This window comes from Eublepharis macularius, chromosome 8, assembly GCF_028583425.1.
Source record: "Eublepharis macularius isolate TG4126 chromosome 8, MPM_Emac_v1.0, whole genome shotgun sequence".
NCBI classification, from domain to species: domain Eukaryota; kingdom Metazoa; phylum Chordata; class Lepidosauria; order Squamata; family Eublepharidae; genus Eublepharis; species Eublepharis macularius.
In genome coordinates, this window is record NC_072797.1 from 121,218,752 (window position 1) to 121,237,002 (window position 18,251).

General features: G+C 43.2%; 1 protein-coding gene across 1 annotated transcript in view; it reads right to left on the reverse strand.

Annotated features, from left to right (window-relative positions):
* Positions 1-3,487: 3,487 nt before the first annotated feature.
* The window catches only part of LOC129335166 (SUN domain-containing protein 3-like), a 28,647-nt gene continuing 13,883 nt past the window's right edge, over positions 3,488-18,251 (reverse strand). The window contains exons 6-11 of the mRNA XM_054987611.1: positions 17,725-17,884; positions 14,894-14,978; positions 10,831-10,946; positions 7,897-8,064; positions 6,341-6,430; positions 3,488-3,616 (exon numbers count right to left, since the gene is read on the reverse strand). Of these exons, the coding sequence (XP_054843586.1) occupies positions 3,488-3,616; positions 6,341-6,430; positions 7,897-8,064; positions 10,831-10,946; positions 14,894-14,978; positions 17,725-17,884 (748 nt within the window). The remainder of the gene's footprint in view (positions 3,617-6,340; positions 6,431-7,896; positions 8,065-10,830; positions 10,947-14,893; positions 14,979-17,724; positions 17,885-18,251) is intronic.

An 18,251-nucleotide genomic window follows, 5' to 3' on the forward strand; every position in this document is an offset into this window, starting at 1 on the left:
GAGTGCTGATTTGCAACCCAACCACTTATCCGCTATGCTACCATGCATATAAACAAAAATTCGTGACAGAGTTAAAGCTGACCAGATTTGTTTATGTTGTGGTACAATCCTAAGAAGACACTGGCCTAATGGACTTAGAAGGGCGTAACTCTGATGCATCTGACGAACTGTGATTCTTGAAAGCTTATGCTACAGTAAAGTTGGTTAGTCTTAAAGGTGCTACTGGACTCTTCTATTTTTGCTACTACAGACTAACACGGCTAACTCCTCTGGATCTATAGGACTCTGTTTAGGGTTGCACTGATGCTGTGCAATCCTTGTAAGTATACTTAGAAGGAAATCTCATTGACTTCAATGGGTTTAGGAGGGTGTAAGTCTGCTTAAAACTGCAGTTAAGAGCGGTATGGTGCCGGGTGGGCATCCATGTGTTTGTGCTGCTGTGCATACAAGGAGCCTTATTAGCACATATCTGGATAGCCTATGAATATTAAAAGTAAAGCAGGAACCAGCGGATGGTTGTCAGAACAAAGCTCAAAACTTAGCCTATATCACAGTACAGGAAATGACTTGTGCTTCCGTGAAGGTGGTGAATTGGAGAGCCCATTACAGTCTCACCAAACATGATACAATCCTTTTTTAAAAAAAAAATTATTGGTGAGTACATAAAATATTACACAAATTCCCCATCTTACCTAAATTATATCAACCCCCACCCTTTCCCCCCTCCTTATAGACTTCCAACAGCTTTCCAACCCTTAGCCCATATTATTTAAATTACTCTTAACTATAATTTTTCTAAATCTTATATATATTGTATCACTTATTCTAAGCATATTCAAATTCTTCTATATCTCCAATTTACTAATATATCCAATCTACGTCTCCCTGTTTAACCTATCTATTTTTAATACATTCTTCTTAATACTATTATCTTAGATTGATTAATAACTAAATTTCCCCATTAATGGTAAAGTTACTTCTCTCTCCCCTTTATAAAATCACACGTTAATAATTCTCAAACTGCCACAGTCCTCCTTTCACATCCCATTTTTTTTCTAGATACTGTTTCAATTTTCCCCAGTCTGCAATATATTCTCCTGGATCAAGATCTTTCAGTTTTCTTGTCATTTTGTCCATTTCTGCCATGTACAACAATTTGTAAATCCAATCTTCTATAGTTGGTATTTCTTGCACTTTCCATTTCTGCGCGTACAAAAGTCTTGCTGCTGTAGTCATGTAAAATAGCAATGTTCTATACTGCTTTGGAACCTCTTCCATTCCCAAGTTCAGTAGCAGCAATTCTGGGTTCTTATTTATTTGGGTTTGCAAAACCTCATTAATTATTTCTATTATATCTCCCCAGTATTGCTTAGCTACCTCACAAGTCCACCACATATGATAAAATGATCCTTCATGCTTTTTACATTTCCAGCATTTGTCTGACATATTTGCAAACATGATACAATCCTATGTCCATTCATTTGGCAACAGATCCTATTGAACTCAGTGTGGCTTACTTCTGAGTAAACATGCACCTGCATTGGGCTGTATAACTGGTTTTCCCAATATTGTGAGCAAGTAAAATTAAGCATTTTTGTGACTGAAGCTCAGTTTTGATATTATTTTGTTTTCACTTTTTATTTCAACACTCTAGCCTTACTAAGTTACCCAGAATGTGGGGATGCAGGACTCAACAACAGAATTAACCAGCAGAAGGCTAGATACTAAAAATATTCCCAGATACATAATATTTATAGAGGGATGTCTTTTGGAGCTGATCATAAGAAACTTGCGCCAAATCCTGTATCCTGTCCCGCATACAGTTCAGCCCTAAACAAAATTACAGCCTTCAATGGACTTAGAAGGGTATAACTGTTTAGGAATGCACTATAAAATTATTGGAATCAATGGGTTTAGATTGTTGTGACTTTACATAGGATTGCAGAGTTATAAACTGTAAACCCAACAGTCTATACCTGGGACACACTTCTGAATGGCCCTGTTTAGAATTGCTCCTTTAGTGTTCCAGTCTCCTCGTTGTTTATTAGTAAAGCTAGTAATTTGATTGAGGCATGAATGTTTCCACTCAAACATAGACCGTTTATAACGACTTCCTCATATATAATTTTATAGCATTTTAATACATTTTCTAAAGATAAACTGATGTCTGTGTGAGAAGAGCGGGCTATAAGTAAGTAAATAGATAAATGACTTCTCCCAAAGAGGGATTGTAGTTTTACAATGCTGCTTGACATTGTGTGGTTGATCTCCTTAGATCCTGGAACCATTTCATGGAACTGCCATTCCCAGAGGTCAGAGTGTTGCCAATCTCCAAGTGGGGCCTGGAGACTCCCAGAATTTCCGCTGAACTCCAGATATCAGTTCCCTAGAGAAAATGGCTGCTTGAGTGTGTGGGCTGTATGACATTATATCCTGCTGAAGTCCCTCCCCTATCTAAACCCTGCCTCCTGCAGGCTCCACCCCCAAATCTCCAGGAATTAGTCACCCTGGAACTGGCTAACTTAAGATAGTCACTGGGAGAAAGGAGTAACTGTTACCAGCTACCATACTGATCATATGCCTCATGTCAGCCCAGTCCACAATCTATTGCACATGCAATCTGAGGATTTGTTGAGGGTATTAACTCTTGTGTTCTTGAGCTGGTCTTGACCATAATAAATAATCCATTCATTCAATTCTTGTGTCCTTGTTTCCTCCTGGCATAGCACTATGACCTTAAATTAGTACCTGCTTTCCTCTGTTGCATTCTTGCAGAGATGCAACCTTGCCTCCACCACCTATAATCTAGGCAATCTAACAATAGGGTTGCACATGGCAGGGTACTGATACGGGGGGGGGGTGCATAATTCATGGTGGCGGAGAGTGCCATCTTGTCATAGCTGACTTATGGCGACCCCTGCTGGGGTTTTCAGCTTTCTGAGTATACATTTGGCACTAGCTAGAAATGACCTTCTTCCCATCCAATAAAAGAGGAAAAATATACTAGAACATGGGCACCGTGCAGCCTGTGCTCATTGATGTGGCATAAAGACATCCAAATTATGGCTCCATTCAAGTTTTAATCTCATAAGGCCGAGGCATCTTCTCCACAAACAGTGCACTTGCCTCCACACACAAATCTTTATTGGGCAATTATCTACTTTATTTTTTCCCTCACAGCAGATTGTACGTTGTCAAAAATAACCATGCAACTAAGATCAACGGGCCACTATCCTGAACTGGCATTGATCGAATTGAAATTTCACCCGCCACTGTCTATGCCGTTACTTTTTGAGACAGACACCAATCACATGATCAAAGTCTGCCCGGCCCGAAAAGTCTTGGCATAATTAGAGTTCCTCCCCCCTGCCTTCCACATGTGTCCCTTCCCTAGAAAAAACCAGAACAAGCGCTGGAGACTCTTTCGAGATTGCTGCAGAGGTCGGGTGCTGGCATTGCGGCTTCCTTTATTCATCTGAGAACATTTTCACCCACTATCTTCATCCTTGGCCATTGTCCCGTGTACCCTGAGTCGATAGATGCAGGTAAACTCCAGGTTGCCCCAGTTGCTCTGTACCTTGAACTTTATGTACAGAAATGGCTTTGAATGTTGACTCTGAAAAGGAATAAATAATATGAATCATCATCTCAAATCCTTTCAGTGGTTTAGAACCTAGTGAAGATTTCCACGGGCGTAAGAGTCCTTGTGCAAGCGGAAGCAATATCATTACTCTTCATTGTCTGCTTATGCTAAGTTGAAGTGACTGCATCCCCCCTATCTTCTCTGTGTGTGCAAGGCCAAGCCCAGGAGGCCCCCGATTTTGTTAAGCCTGTGGGTATTTTTAGAATTAAGAACAGGGAAGAGGTGCCACCACAAAATGATTGCCATGGAGAGCTATGGCCAATTAGAAACTCACTGCCATAGGGCACTGGGGCCAATCACAAACTGTTTGAAAGTTGCAAGCCAATCATCTACCAGCTATGTCATCAGTAGTTTCTTCTGTTCCAATGAAGTGCAGCAAAGCCAGGATTGGCTCTTCGCTTTGGGGAAGAAGCAAGTGGGTACCAGAAGACCCATCGGAAGGAGCCTAACAACTGACCTAACAAAATGTATAGCTTTAGATATAATTCAAAGCCACATTACACGAAATTACGTGAACCATCTCTTGTACATTCCATTACTCCATTTGCACACTGTTGCTTTGTTAGAAAGCATAGTGAAGCGCTGTGTGCCACTGCACCCTTTCTTTTGCTACCTGCTCAAACAGAACTGGAGTAAATACATCTTTCCTTTCTGCGCATGCATCCCTGGAACCAACCAGAGTCTGACATTGGATAAATCAGTGGCCCTTAACCCATGGGTTGGGATCCTCAACTAGATCTCCGAGGCCTTTGAGAGCTTCCATTTTCTACTTTTTGAAGTATCGGCTGCACAAAGACATGGAAACATAGAACTGACTGGGACCCCAACAGTCAGCTAGTTCAACTCCCTGCACAATGCAGGACATTCACAGCTGCCTCCCCCCCCACCTCCCCCCAGTGACCCCTGCTCTATGCCCAGAGGAAGGCAGAAAACCTCCAGGATCCTGGCCAATCTGGCCCAGAGGAAAATTCTCTCCTGACCCCAAAGTGGCAATCGGCATTGCCGTAGACATATAAGAAAGGGCCCACAAGAGCCAAGCACTACCTTATCCCTTCATGCCCTCCCTCTCCCGATCTGTTCATAATGAGTTATAGAGTCACCATTGCTGTGAGGTGGCCTCTTAAATACCTCCAAGGAAGGAGAGCCTACCACTTCCCAAGGAAGCCCGTATCACTGAGGAACCACTCTGTCAGGAAGTTCTTCCTAATGTTTAGCTGAAAATTCTTTCGCTTTAATTTTAATCTGTTGTTTCTTGTCCAACCCTCTGGGGCAACTGAAAACCACTCCATCCTCTATGTGACAGACCTTCAAATACTTGAAGAGGGCTATCATATCACCTCTCAGTTGCTTCCTCTCCAGGCTAAACATACCCAGCTCATGCAACCTTTCCTCATTAGACTTGGTCTCCAAACCCCTCACCATTTTTATTGCCCTCCTTTGGACACATTCCAGCTTGTCAACATCCTTAAGAATATCTTTCTTACACTGTTGCGCCCAAAACTGAATATAGTACTCCAAGTGATGTCAAACCAGAGCAAACTTTGGGTGATCTGAACACTATACTTCTGTTGATACAGCCTAAAATTGCATCTGCCTTTTTAGCTATAGCATCACACTGCCGACTCATATCAGAGAGCAAGGGTACCATGCCTCTTGTCCAGGGCTTTTTTTCTGGGAAAAGAGGTGGTGGAACTCAGTGTGTTACCCTCAGAGAAAATGGTCACATGGCTGGTGGCCCCGCCCCCTGATCTCCAGACAGAGGGGACTTTAGATTGTCCTCAATGCCACTCAGAAGTTCCCTCTGTCTGGAGATCAGGGGGCGGGGCCACCAGCCATGTGACCATTTTCAAGAGGTTCCGGAACTCCGTTCCACCGCGTTCCCGCTGAAAAAAAGCCCTGCTCTTGTCATTCCATGACTGCAATGAAGGAGCATAATAAAGAAAAGTTATTCTGTGGTAGAGAGGATTCCTACATGGTTTTGACCCTCTGAGCCATATTTATTTTTACAAAGTCCTTTTGATTGTTGGAGGAATGACACTAGGACTTTATAACAGACATGCAATGGAAGAGCTTCTACACTGAGCGTGTGAGAATGGTGCTGGGGAGGGGGGCGTGAAGCTGCTTCTCCTCACATGTTGTGGCTGTGAGCAAAAATGGGCTGGCATGTGTCTGGGAGACACAAGTCTCCCATTACATATCTAACAACAACAACAACAACAACAACATTCGATTTATATACCGCCCTTCAGGATGACTTAACACCCACTCAGAGTGGTTTACAAAGTATGTTATTATTATCCTCACAGCCATCATCCTGTGAGGTAGGTGGGGCTGAGAGAGCTGTGACTGACCCAAGGTCACCCAGCTAGCTTCAAGTGGAGGAGTGGGGAATCAAACCTGGCTCTCCAGATTAGAGTCCTGCTGCTCTTAACCACTACACCAAGGCCTCTGTAACATGAAGATTGGTTGTTAGCTTGTCCTTACTACAGTTCACCACCTGGTCCTTGGCTTGTGTTTCTTGTCCCCAGTTCTTTGGAACTGCTGCCCAAGGTCCTGGCCTCGACCATCAGTGAACCACAAGCCAAAATTAAACTTGGATGGATCCCTAGGAGGTTAAGGAGCAATCCGCTCCTGCGTTCACAGATTGCAATGGGCTTCTTCACTTGTGCTATCCCTCTGCTCTCATTTTCAGGGTACCTTGAGTTGGAATGTCTGAATGGTTTCTTTGTCAATGTCATACATGAATGTTCCCAGTAGAGTTTCTTCATCTGTTTCATCACCTAGGCCCTAGAATGGAAGGGGAGACAGACGGAATCAGTGACAGAGATTGAAACACACACATACACTGAAACTATGCATCAGAGGGCCTCAACAATGTCTAGGTAGTGATTCTGCATCAAAGCAAGACCAAGGTTAGTGCAAAAGTCTTGATTTCCCTTGATAACTCAAGCCTCAGCAGCCTTTAGTGAAAACAAAAGTCTTTGGAAATAAATAGGGAAGTACATATAATCTGCAAGTTCCACCAAGGATCCCACTTGCAGGTGGTAAAACAAGAATATGGGGAAACGGCAGGTATGATGCAGGCAAGATGGGAGGCAAGACAAGCAGAGCCTCCCAATCAAGGCCTAGAATCTGGCTGTGCCCAGACACAGATCCTAGCCTGATGGGGCGCACTAATGAACAGGCTAGACCAGAAGGACAGTGAAGCCACGATGAGACCCGGGAGAACAATCCTTTCTCCTCTACGTGCTCAACGAGGCCATCCTCTTCAGAGTTGTTCCAGTCTAACTCCACTGAGGCCAATGGGTTCAGACAGGAGCACCGTAGGGGGCTATCATAGGGCATATTCACTAATAAGGAGGCCTCCATTTGATCACATCTCGACTGCAGTGGCCCCTCAGGGGAAGCATCCTACACTTGAAGGTGGTGGGGCTGAGAAGAACTGAATTGGCTTCCAGCTTCCCCACATTTCTGCTTTCTCGAGCTGTTTCCACACAGCAAGGATTGTCGGTGTTGCTTTCATCGCCGCTGTGAATGCAAAGGCATTCACAAGAGCAGCGGAGCTTCCATGTAGGTATTTTCTGTGTACTTTACTGTTTTCAGCCCCTCGCAGCCACTATTTCCCCTGCCATATAAAATGGTGCTCTGACCTGGATACTCCAGGAAAGCCTGATCTTGTCCGACCTCAGAAGCTAAGCAGGGTTGGCCTTGGTTAGTAATTGGATGGGAGACCTCCAGCAAAGACAAGAGTTGCAAAGGCAGGCAATGGCAAACCACCTCTGTGAGTCTCTTGCCATGAAAACCACAGCAGGGGTCACCATAAGTCACCTATGATTTAAGGGCACTCTCTACAACCACCATATAAAATGGTAATGCTATACCAAGTACCAATTTTTTTTTAAAGTCCACCAATGGTATAGGGGGGTACGGGGAAATGGCAGCCGTCAGGGGCTGATGACAGGAAAAGACTGTAGATGGTGCACCCGTCCTGTTCAGCTGGCACAATAACTTGCTTGAATTGCATTCTTTCAGAAAAGAACAGTATAAAACAGGTTTGGGAGAGAGCATACTGAGGATGGGGGGGGACGGACCTCAAAGGAGGACAACTAGAACATGATGTTGTGTGGATGCTCCCCCCCAAATAGAAGTGCTCCAGTTTGGAAGCAAAAGTAGGAAAAAAATACGTGTGGAAGCAGACTCAAGAACAGATGGGGGAGATGATGTACAATGTTGAGTTCAAAGCCGATACGCACAGAGACCCCAAAATCCTTCAAGGCGCTTGTACTGCTTCCAGAAGGGGAGATTGCTTTGGAGATATGTTGAATGGTAACTGCTGTCGGGTGGATTTTTTCAGGCAGTTTAATTACAACTTGGCCCTCGGATCCTTGAAAAGCCCAGCAGTTTCCAGGGTAGACATCTGGCTGGAAATAGGAAGCAGCTCAAGTTAGCAACATGTAGCACCGTATTCCAGATACATCGGCAATGATAGCCCACTTGATGCTTTCCAAGGTTACTGATCAGGCTCAGAAGCGTGGTAAAATTCTCCCTATCGTTTGGCTTACCAAGTGGCTGTATACATGCTGAAGTAAGTTACCTCTTGGTAAAAGGTTGCCTGTATTCACCAAAAGCTACCTTCCAATAAATGGAAGCCTACAAATATTTGTGGCTGTCAGTCTCCCTGTTTTCATGCCTTCTTTCCTAAAAATCAAATGGAAGAAGGCAATGGGACAAGAGGAATGATATGAAAGCGACCCACAGTCCTAACAAAAGTAGAAGGCACTTAATCATTTGGGCAGGAGGTTAATGTTCTGATCAGGTTGTTTGGTCAAGTTTCTAGGTAATGTTTATGTATGTATTGATTTATAGTCCACCTTTCTGAGAGCCAGTTTGGTGTAGTGATTAAGAGCGGCAGGACTCTAATCTGGAGAGCCAGGTTTGATTCCCCACTCCTCCACTTGAAGCCAGCTGGGTGACCTTGGGTCAGTCACAGCTTCTAGGAGCTCTCTCAGGCCCACCCACCTCACAGGGTGTTTTGTTATAGAGGTAATAATGACATGCTTTGTAAACCGCTCTGAATGGGCATTACATTGTCCTGAAGGGCAGTATATAAATCAAATATTATTATTATTATCATTCAGACTCAAGGCAAACTGCAGAATATAAAACTGTGCAAGAAGTGGTTTGTAGGTGATTTAATTAGTTTAATTTCATTTAATTATTACACTTATATTCTGCTCTCCCTGCAAGCAGGCTCAGAGCAGATCACATCCAAATATAAAAACAAGGTAGCAAAATAGATAAAAACAATTCCATCTTATAAAACTCAGTGGCATTCATATTGTTCTGATAACCATCACTTTTGAACTGAACTCGGTAGTTGACAGGTTACCAGTGAAATGACTGCAGAATGGATGTGACGCACACACTCCACCTGCATCCGATAGTAATGGTGCTGTCGCATTCTGCAATAAGTGGAGTTTCCAAGTTGGTTTAATGACATACCCATGTAGATAACCATTGCATGGATCCACATGGCCAGACCAGGTGAGTCAGTAGGGGGGGGGGTCATATTCCATATTAAATGAAGATGAAAGAATCCATGTTTGCTGCTGCATTGTCTTGGTTCCCCAGCAATCATGCTGGATCCAGTGTGACCCACTAGCTCTTAACTGGATCAGCAAATATCAGCTGGATCCCATCCAAGTGGGAAGCACTGTGTCCTTCAAGGCCTCAGCCTTCCCAACGAGCATTACCTCGGTCTTGTCAGGATTCATTTTCAACTTGTTCACTCTTAGCCAGGGCTTTTTTTCAGCAGGAACGCGGTGGAATGGAGTTCCGGAATCTCTTGAAAATGGTCACATGGCTGGTGGCCCCGCCCCCTGATCTCCAGACAGAGGGGAGTTGAGATTGCCCTCCGCGCTGGGCACTCTCAACTCCCCTCTGTCCGGAGATCAGGGGGCGGGGCCACCAGCCATGTGACCATTTTCTCCGAGGGCAACCCACTGAGTTCCACCTCCTCTTTTCCCAGAAAAAAAGCCCTGCTCTTAGCCATTTAACCACAGCAGTAAGGTACTGGCTCAGGACTTCTGTAGTATCACCCGGGGTGCCATCAGTATATTCATGACAGCCTACCCCAAAATCATGGATGATTTCTCCTAAGGGCATGACATAGAGATTGAATAGCATGTGGGATCAGACTGACCTCTATGGGACCCCACAAAATAAATCCCATACTTATGACAAGTGGTCTCTGACAGCAACCTTCTGATGCCTGCCCTTCAGAAATGATTTAAACCAATCCAAAACACATCCCTGAATCCCTACTTCTACCTCCAAATGTCTCAAAGAGATAGTACGGTCACAGTATCAAAAGCCACTGGTAGAACGAGTAAGAGCAACACCAAAGACAAAAGGTCCTTGTCTACATTCAAATGGAGACCATCGACTATAACCACCAGCACCATCTTCATCCCATAGCCGGGCCTGAAACCAGACTAAAAAGGGTCTAGCACAGATAATTCATCCAAGGAAGACCTGGAACTGTTCTGCCACTGCTCCGTTGTCTTGCCCAGGGAGGGAAATTCGAGACCAGATGATAATTGGTCAAATCACTATTTTCTGGCAATTGTCTTTAAAGTCAATGGGTGACTGCCCTATTTTAGTGACCAAGGAAACGTGCCCTGAGCCAGTGATTGATTTATGGTGGACACCAAAGACTCATTGATGTGGTCCTCACATGAATCAGAGAATCTGGCTGGACATGTGCCCGATTTGCACGTGATGCCCCTGTGTGGATGTCTGGAGGTGGGACATATGTGCTCTCATATTTCATAATAGCTGAAGGCATAATCTGGGCTATGATTAGTCATTATGTACCCTTCCTTATGTGTACATCTTTGTGATATTCAGAGTACATCTTTGTGATATTCAGAGTACATCTTTGTGATATTCAGGGTATACCTTTGTGCTGTTCAGATCATTGCGCTAGACTAACAAGGGTATCCCAAGGATAGTCAAGAAGACTCTATGGCTGTACCTCTAATTGGGGTAAAAAATTAGTTATTGAGGAAACAAAACAAGACTTCTCAAAGCCACTCAGAAGAACGTAGAGAATAGATATCCCTATTGGCCATTATTACTACTAGGTAATGTTTCTCGGGTATCAGAATACAGGTATTCAACCATACCTCTAAAACAGTATCAGGAGGCTTTGCTGAAGAGAATAACCACGATCTAAACCAGCAATCTCGCATACTCTCGGGCTCGTAGCTCTTAGATGTTCTGTCTTTATCTATGGTGGCTCCTAAAGTTAAAATAAAGCTAGGTTAGCAGAGACGGCAAGCTCTATTTATCAGCAAGCTAACCAAGAAATGTCTCATTAGTTCTGTATATCATTGTCCACACTCAAGTTTCAAACTCAAAGAGGGGAGAGGTAGAGGAGGGAGGGGAGGAAAAGGGGAAAAAAGGGGGGGAGGGAGAGTGATGTTGAACTGTCTGAATAGAGACCAAATGATGAAAACAAAAAAACCCTTCTTTATGTATGTAACACTACAAATGATGAAACCTACAGAGTACGTCTCATATAATTACAAACATAGCCATTAGTCGATGGTTGTTGTGGATTTTCCGGGCTGTATAGCCGTGGTCTTGGCATTGTAGTTCCTGACGTTTCGCCAGCAGCTGTGGCTGGAATCTTCAGAGGTGTAGCACCAAAAGACAGAGATCTCTCAGTGTCACAGTGTGGAGAAGATGTTGGCAGGTAATTTATATCTATTCAGGAAGGTGGGTTTGGGCCGAGTCATCCTGTAAGAGTTTCCCAGGGTGTGGAATGCTAATGGAGGGAGGCTTCACTGTATCCTGAGGAGGTTCTTTTGCATATGGATTGGTGCTTGATATGCTAATCTTCTCTGCAGGGCTGTTGCGGGATGTAGAGTATTTCATTTGCCTAGTGTTTTGCAGGACTGGAAACCATGCTCTATTCATTCTTAAAGTCTCTTCTTTCCTCTTGAAATTGTGTTTATGCTTATGCCATTGAAATTCATAAGCTTAAGTTCCTGACATTTCGCCAGCAGCTGTGACTGGCATCTTCAGAGGTGTAGCACTGAAGGATGACACAACCCAAACCCACCTTCCTGAGCAGATATAAATTACCTGCTAACATTTTCTTCACAGTTCGACACTGAGAGAGCTCTGTCTTTTGGTGCTACACCTCTGAAGAAGCCAGTCACAGCTGCTGGCGAAACGTCAGGAACTACAGTGCCAAGACCACGGCGATACAGCCCAGAAAATCCACAACAGCCATTGTTCTCTGGCCGTGAAAGCCTTCGACAATATTCTGTTTATTCATTTTGGGAGTTAAAAGAGATGATCTGGTAGTATTTTGCCCCTATAGAAAGCCTGTTTAAGGATCTCGGCTGAATAACCCCTATCTGACAGTTGCTTAATTACTATTTGAGCCTGTTTATTAAAATCAGATTCTAAACTACAATTCCTTCTAAGTCTCAAAAGCTGTGAATATGGCACAGTCTTTTTCAGATGGTAGAGGTGGAAACTGTCCCCAGCTAAGGAGTTGATTTCAGTGACCTTCCTATATACATCTGTTTGTATTGCAGTGCCCTCTTTTCTAACTACATCTAAAAAAATTAAGGCTGGATTTATCAGACCTCATATCAAACTTGATAGTCTCATGTAGAGTGTTAATGTATTGGGCAAATTGAATTAGAACCTGTACAGATAATGAAAATATCATCTAGATATCTTTTGTAAAGAGCATTATAATTCTTATATTGTCATTCTGAAGAATACAATTATTTTCTAGTTTGTCCATTAATAAATTTGCCAGTTCAGGGGCGAACTTGCAGCCCATAGCAGTACCTGAGACTTTCCAAAAAAAAAAAAAAGTGTTGTGGAATGGGAAAAGTTTTTTTAGGCACAACTCTGAAATTTGACATAGAAAGGATGTGGGTGGATTTGATTTTCTCTCCTTTCCAAAACCTCATACAACACCTCAAGCATCTCATCCTGTGGGATATTGGTGTATATAGTGAGACCACATTCTTTGTCACAAAAACATCTGATTATGTAGCTCTACATACTTAATATGATTTTTAAAAATCCACAGTATCTTGTAGATAAGATCTAACAGTGGGAACAAGAGGTTTTAGAAAAAGGTCTTTTTGAATATTCTGGTCTCTGGTTTGCACATGAGCACACACTGGGAATTCAACTACAATCTAGGATAGGTCTGTATATGTATATCTCTAGGAATACTTCTGACTTTTATCGGGGCATATTCAATGCCACTGAATTAAGATTCTAATTGAACTAAATGTTTATTATATGCCATTCATTTTATTCATATAATGGTCGTTCTTTGTTATCACCTCTGACAAGTGAGCGCTCCTCAGTTTATGCAGAACCTATTTATAACTGTTAACAGGAGCTTCACTTTTTTAGTGTAAGTAGCTACCATTCTTTATAAAGAATTTATGTAAAAACATTTTTTGGCATTAGTCAGTATGTAGCAATTTCTTTACCTCTGTATTTTTTATCAGTTTCAGGACTCATATACAACCTGCCTTACAGGAAAAAGAAATATTTTTATACTGAAATAGTTTTGTGCATGCTAATATAATGTTAACCACTGAAGAAGGCCCTCAGGGGTGAAACACGTTGGGTCTTTCAGTTAATATACACGTGTAACCATTATTGCAATTCTTTGTTATTCGACATGCAACTTCACCTTGTAACTGTATATTATGATCTAAGTTTTTAATGGAACCTTATATACAATGTTTTTAATCCTAAGATTCTGTGCATTGTGTAATAAATAGTTGTATTTTATTTTCTTGTTGTTCAGCCTTTTGGTTCCTGACTTGATTTTCAGGTTGGATTCCCCCCCACTTTTCCCCCCCTTCTTCTTTGTCTTTTCCATGCCCAAGTTTCTGTTAAACCAACTCACTGGACACTTTGTCACTGATGTGAAGAAAGAAGGAGGGTTGGTTCCTTCCTTGGAGGCCATAAACCCCATCCATTTTAATTCCTTTGCCTCCTTGCTATTCCCATGAATAGGGATCCACCACTGAAGCCACACGTGATCCCAGCATTAGCATATGGCCAAAGAAAGCTTTAATCCAGGGTCATAAATCCAGAGGAGTTAGCCGTGTTAGTCTGTAGTAGCAAAATAGTAAGGAGTCCAGTAGCACCTTTAAGACTAACCAACTTTACTGTAGCATAAGCTTTTGAGAACCAGTTCTCTTCATCAGATGCATCTGATGAAGAGAACTGTGGTTCTCGAAAGCTTATGCTACAGTAAAGTTAGTCTTAAAGGTGCTACTGGACTCTTTACTATTAATCCAGGGTGTCTCTCTTTATGTCGCCTGTTTCCTCCCAAACTTCATTTGCCCTTTCAGGGAAAGCTGGTGGTTCTAGAATGAGAAAGGTATTAAAGGAGGGGATGAAAAGAAGCTAGCGGTTGTTGTGGAAGGCTGCAAGAGACTGGGATTGTATGTCATGGTAGAAGAGGATCCCTAAACAATGGATATAGCCAGGAGAGTGGCAGGAATACTTGAGCAACAGTGCCTGTTTTGGCCTCCAGGGAAAAGGAGGCCCCTATTTTTTTTCCCTGGAGGCTAGCAGAAGCCACAGCATGCCTCTTAAAGAGCGCGACCTGTGAACCAAGCCTAACCTTATCTGATGGCCTTTCAAACGGAGCTTTTGAAGCAGTTTGTGAATGGGCTGCTGGGCTGCGGACAGAGAGTTGCTGAGATATTTGCATGGAGAACTGGCAGGAGAGAGGCAATGCTTGACCCTTCCCGTTTTCTCTGGTTCACCCACAGCAAAGCCAAACGAAGCTGTTTTCTCCCTAGCTGGGCTGGTCTTGGATCATTGAGGGGACTTGGAGAAGATTTTCAGGGAAGCACCTTCCTCCCCCCTCAATTATCCCTTAGATTAGAAATATGATAATTTGTAATGCAACACAAAACTTTCAACTCAGATGTGCGCTGGAACATGGAGTTCTACCCATTATCTAGATATGGGCTTGAGGATAGCTTGAACCACACAAAGCCACAACCTAATCCTATACATATTTACTCAGGAGCAAGTATCATTGATTTCCATGGAAATGACTTCCAAGTAAGTACTTAGAATAGCAATGTTAATGGCTTTCATTTGTCCAGCTGTTAAAAAGAAAAGGTTGGCATCGTTTCTTTGGAGGAAGCATAAGAGCAGAGGGCTGTCTGTCATTACCGAGCGTTTTTTGAGCCCAATCAGCCATTTGTACGTGATCCTCATACATCTTCTTAATAGCCAGATTGATCATTTCAAGCACTTCCTGTGAAGAGGAGGGGGGAAAAAAACCATCAGGCAAATTTAAGGGACTGGTTCTTGCAGATATTGAAGGCATACATTTGACAGCATGAATTATGAATAGTTTTGTAGAAGCAGAACTTCAGGCTCTGCGTACAGCCGTTCCATGAATGCAAATCAGAGGGCTTTCTGCATGCCAGGCCAAATAAGATGTTCTCTCAGGGCCAAGCTAGAAGTGATGAATTACACTTGAATGGCAAGTGAATAGATTCAAGTGTATTCCCCCCTGTTCACTTGTGCTCCATTTGCACTCCACTCGATCACGTGATCGAGTGGAGTGCAAATGGAGCGCAAGTAAACCGGGAGGAATACACATGAGTCTGCTCACTTGCCATTCAAGTGTAATTCGTCACTTCTAGCTTGGCCCTCAGCAAACGGTGACCCTAATCGGATGTTTGGGAATGTGAGGGAGTCCTGGTTCAGAGTCCTGCTTAGGAAAACAAAACCTGACCAAAAATGGGTGGGTGGGGGAGATTTATAGGAGAGAGTTAGCAGATCAGGGAAGTATGAAGATCTCCTTTCCTGCCTGTCAATTTCCCCCTCCCAATCTCTCTTGCATTAGCACAATAAGTGAAAAGGCAAGCAATGGGAAGAATCCCGTTCTCTTTACAACTTACAGGCCGTTTCCACACGGCTTACCTTGTTCCGGAAAACAGCGAAATCTAGCACAAAATCGAACGAGAAGACACGATAACAGTGTCTTCGTGCTAGATTTCGCTGTTTTCCGGAACAAGGTAAGCCGTGTGGAAATGGCTACAGTTTCATCCTTAGTATCAAGAGGAAGTCATACATCCCCAAACTGCGTGAAAAAGCTGTACCCTGGGGTGATGCTATTTCCCCCAGCAAAATGCTGATAATATTACGGTACAATACAAGGCAAGTTCCAGTGCTGGAGTTTCTATGGCCGAAACAAGTTCAACCTTGCATTTGCCTGTGATGGATCTCCCGCATCGCTTCCATTTGGACGCTTTCACATGTTTGATATCACCTTTCCAAGTGTATAATACAAGCATTAAGACATCTCTAGCTCAAGAGAGAGAGTATCATTTTAAGAGAGTTTCACAATGACATTTTAAGGGAATTTCATTATGAAACAAGAAGTTGACCTATGTATCCGGCATGCAAACCTATTTCTATACCCGTTGTGCCACCTGGCTGTTACCATACAAAGTAAACTTGGACTTGTGGGTAGCCATACCAGAGAGGTTGGGAACCACTGGTCTATCCTATTTCAGCAGTAACAAAATAGAATGTATATAGCTGTCCTGTGGAAGAGTTGAAATTTTCTTTCCCCAGCAGCATGGCCCTGATCCATATGGGTTCCCCCGAGCTGCTTTTTTAAGGACAAATTGAATGTCTGGAGTTCCAGTCATCAAGAACTCCAACATCTTGAGTTTGACTCTTAAGAAATCCTGAATATGCACTCTTATTTTGTAAATTTAAAATACTTTGGTGGAACACAAGGATTATAATTTTTAGTTATTCTTCCCTGTTCTAAGATGAACTCCAAGTTCACATGAAATAGCAGTGAGGTCCAAGATCCTGGCCAGATCCCTGTGTATAATGAAGATGGGTCTTAAATTGCTCTCCATAATCCTCTGCGGTAGGCTGTGATCATTCAAAGGTGTCCCTGATTTAGGATATTAAATTTAAATAGCTTTACTTTTTAGTTCATAAGATAGCAGGACTACAGCCATAACATGGACTGGAGTGAATTGTAGGGGCCGTATCATTCTAGTCTTGGTTGGTTCCATCTACACTGGCTCCCAATTTGTTTCAGGGCCCAGCTCACGGTGTTGGTATTGACCTATAAAGCCCTATTCGGCTTGAGACTAACATATCTTAAGGACTGCCTACTCCCTTATAAGCCTGCCTGTCCAGTGTGGTTATCTTCAGAGGCTGTGCTTCAGAAGCTCCTGCTATCTGAAGCTACTAGCATTGCCAGTCAGTGGCTGGCAACTGGCAGGAGTTCAGGATTGGGAGCAAGGACCATCAGCATGACAGCATTACATCACTCCCTGAGAAAATTTGGAAGTGACATCATGCTTTTCTAGGAATCACCAGAAAGTCTATAGTTAACACAGAGTTTCCAGTGATTCCTAGAGCTATTCTATGTCACTTCTAGGTTTCCCCTAGAAGTGATGTAAAGATGCACAGGATGTCAACTGTTTTATGGACTGGAGAGGCGGGGGCTAGGCTGGCTTCAGGCAGAAGGCTCCCCGGCATAGCAGGAGGCATGGTAGCCCTATCCAAATAGGACTACAGTGTTAGGCTTCATCCCAAGCTTTAAACGTATCTGTCTTCCAAGGGTATAGAGAGGGGACAATACCCCAGAATTTACCATAGATTTTCTGGCAATTCCTAGAGCTACCCTGCATCACTTCTAGGTTTTCCCTGGAAGTGACAGAGAACATACAGGACATTGCAGCCGCCATATGCCCACCCCCAAGCCTTCTGCCAGTGCCAGGCATGGAGTTACTCAGAATCAAATGGATTTAGACTGGAGCAACTCTCCGTAGGATTTAAAAAGTAGCTGGAGTATATCTGCTCAGAAGTAAGTTCAATGTTGTTCAATGGTGCTTACTCCCAGGAAAGGTGTGTGTAGGAACACAGCCCATGGCAGAAAGACAAACTTGTAATGGGGGCATGAAGTGTAAAGCAGGAAACAATGAGGTGCAGAAGACAGTCACAATCAGTTTTTAACTTCCTACTTCTTTTTTCTCTCCCGGGATGTTATGCTCCTCTAGAATTTCCTTTACAGAACGCAGAACGCCCTTGTTGATGCCAGCGATCTGATCACGCAAGCGATCCGTCTCCATTTTAAGGCCTTCTATTTCATGGACTTGTTCTTTTAATAAAAGATGTGACTGCCTTGCACGGGGTGGGAATAGGAAAAATGCAAATATTAGAAACTGTCTGACCATCTGGGGCCAACCTGTAATGCAACAATGCAATGCAACAACTCATAGAATACAAAACAAAGATAACCAAACTGATTCAAAATCTTTAGGAATGAAATGTCTGTGTGTGAAACGAAAGCACTTTGTCTTCAGAGCACATCTGTGCAAAGACATGTGCATGGATAGTAAGGGATCGTGCAGCATGCAATCTGTACAGTTGCCAACTTCAGCTTTGGAAATTCCTGGAGATTTGGGGGTAGCAACTGGGGAGGGCAGAGTCTGGTGAGGTGAGGGGGTTCACCAGGGATGGGACGCCATACAGTCCACCCTCTGAAGCT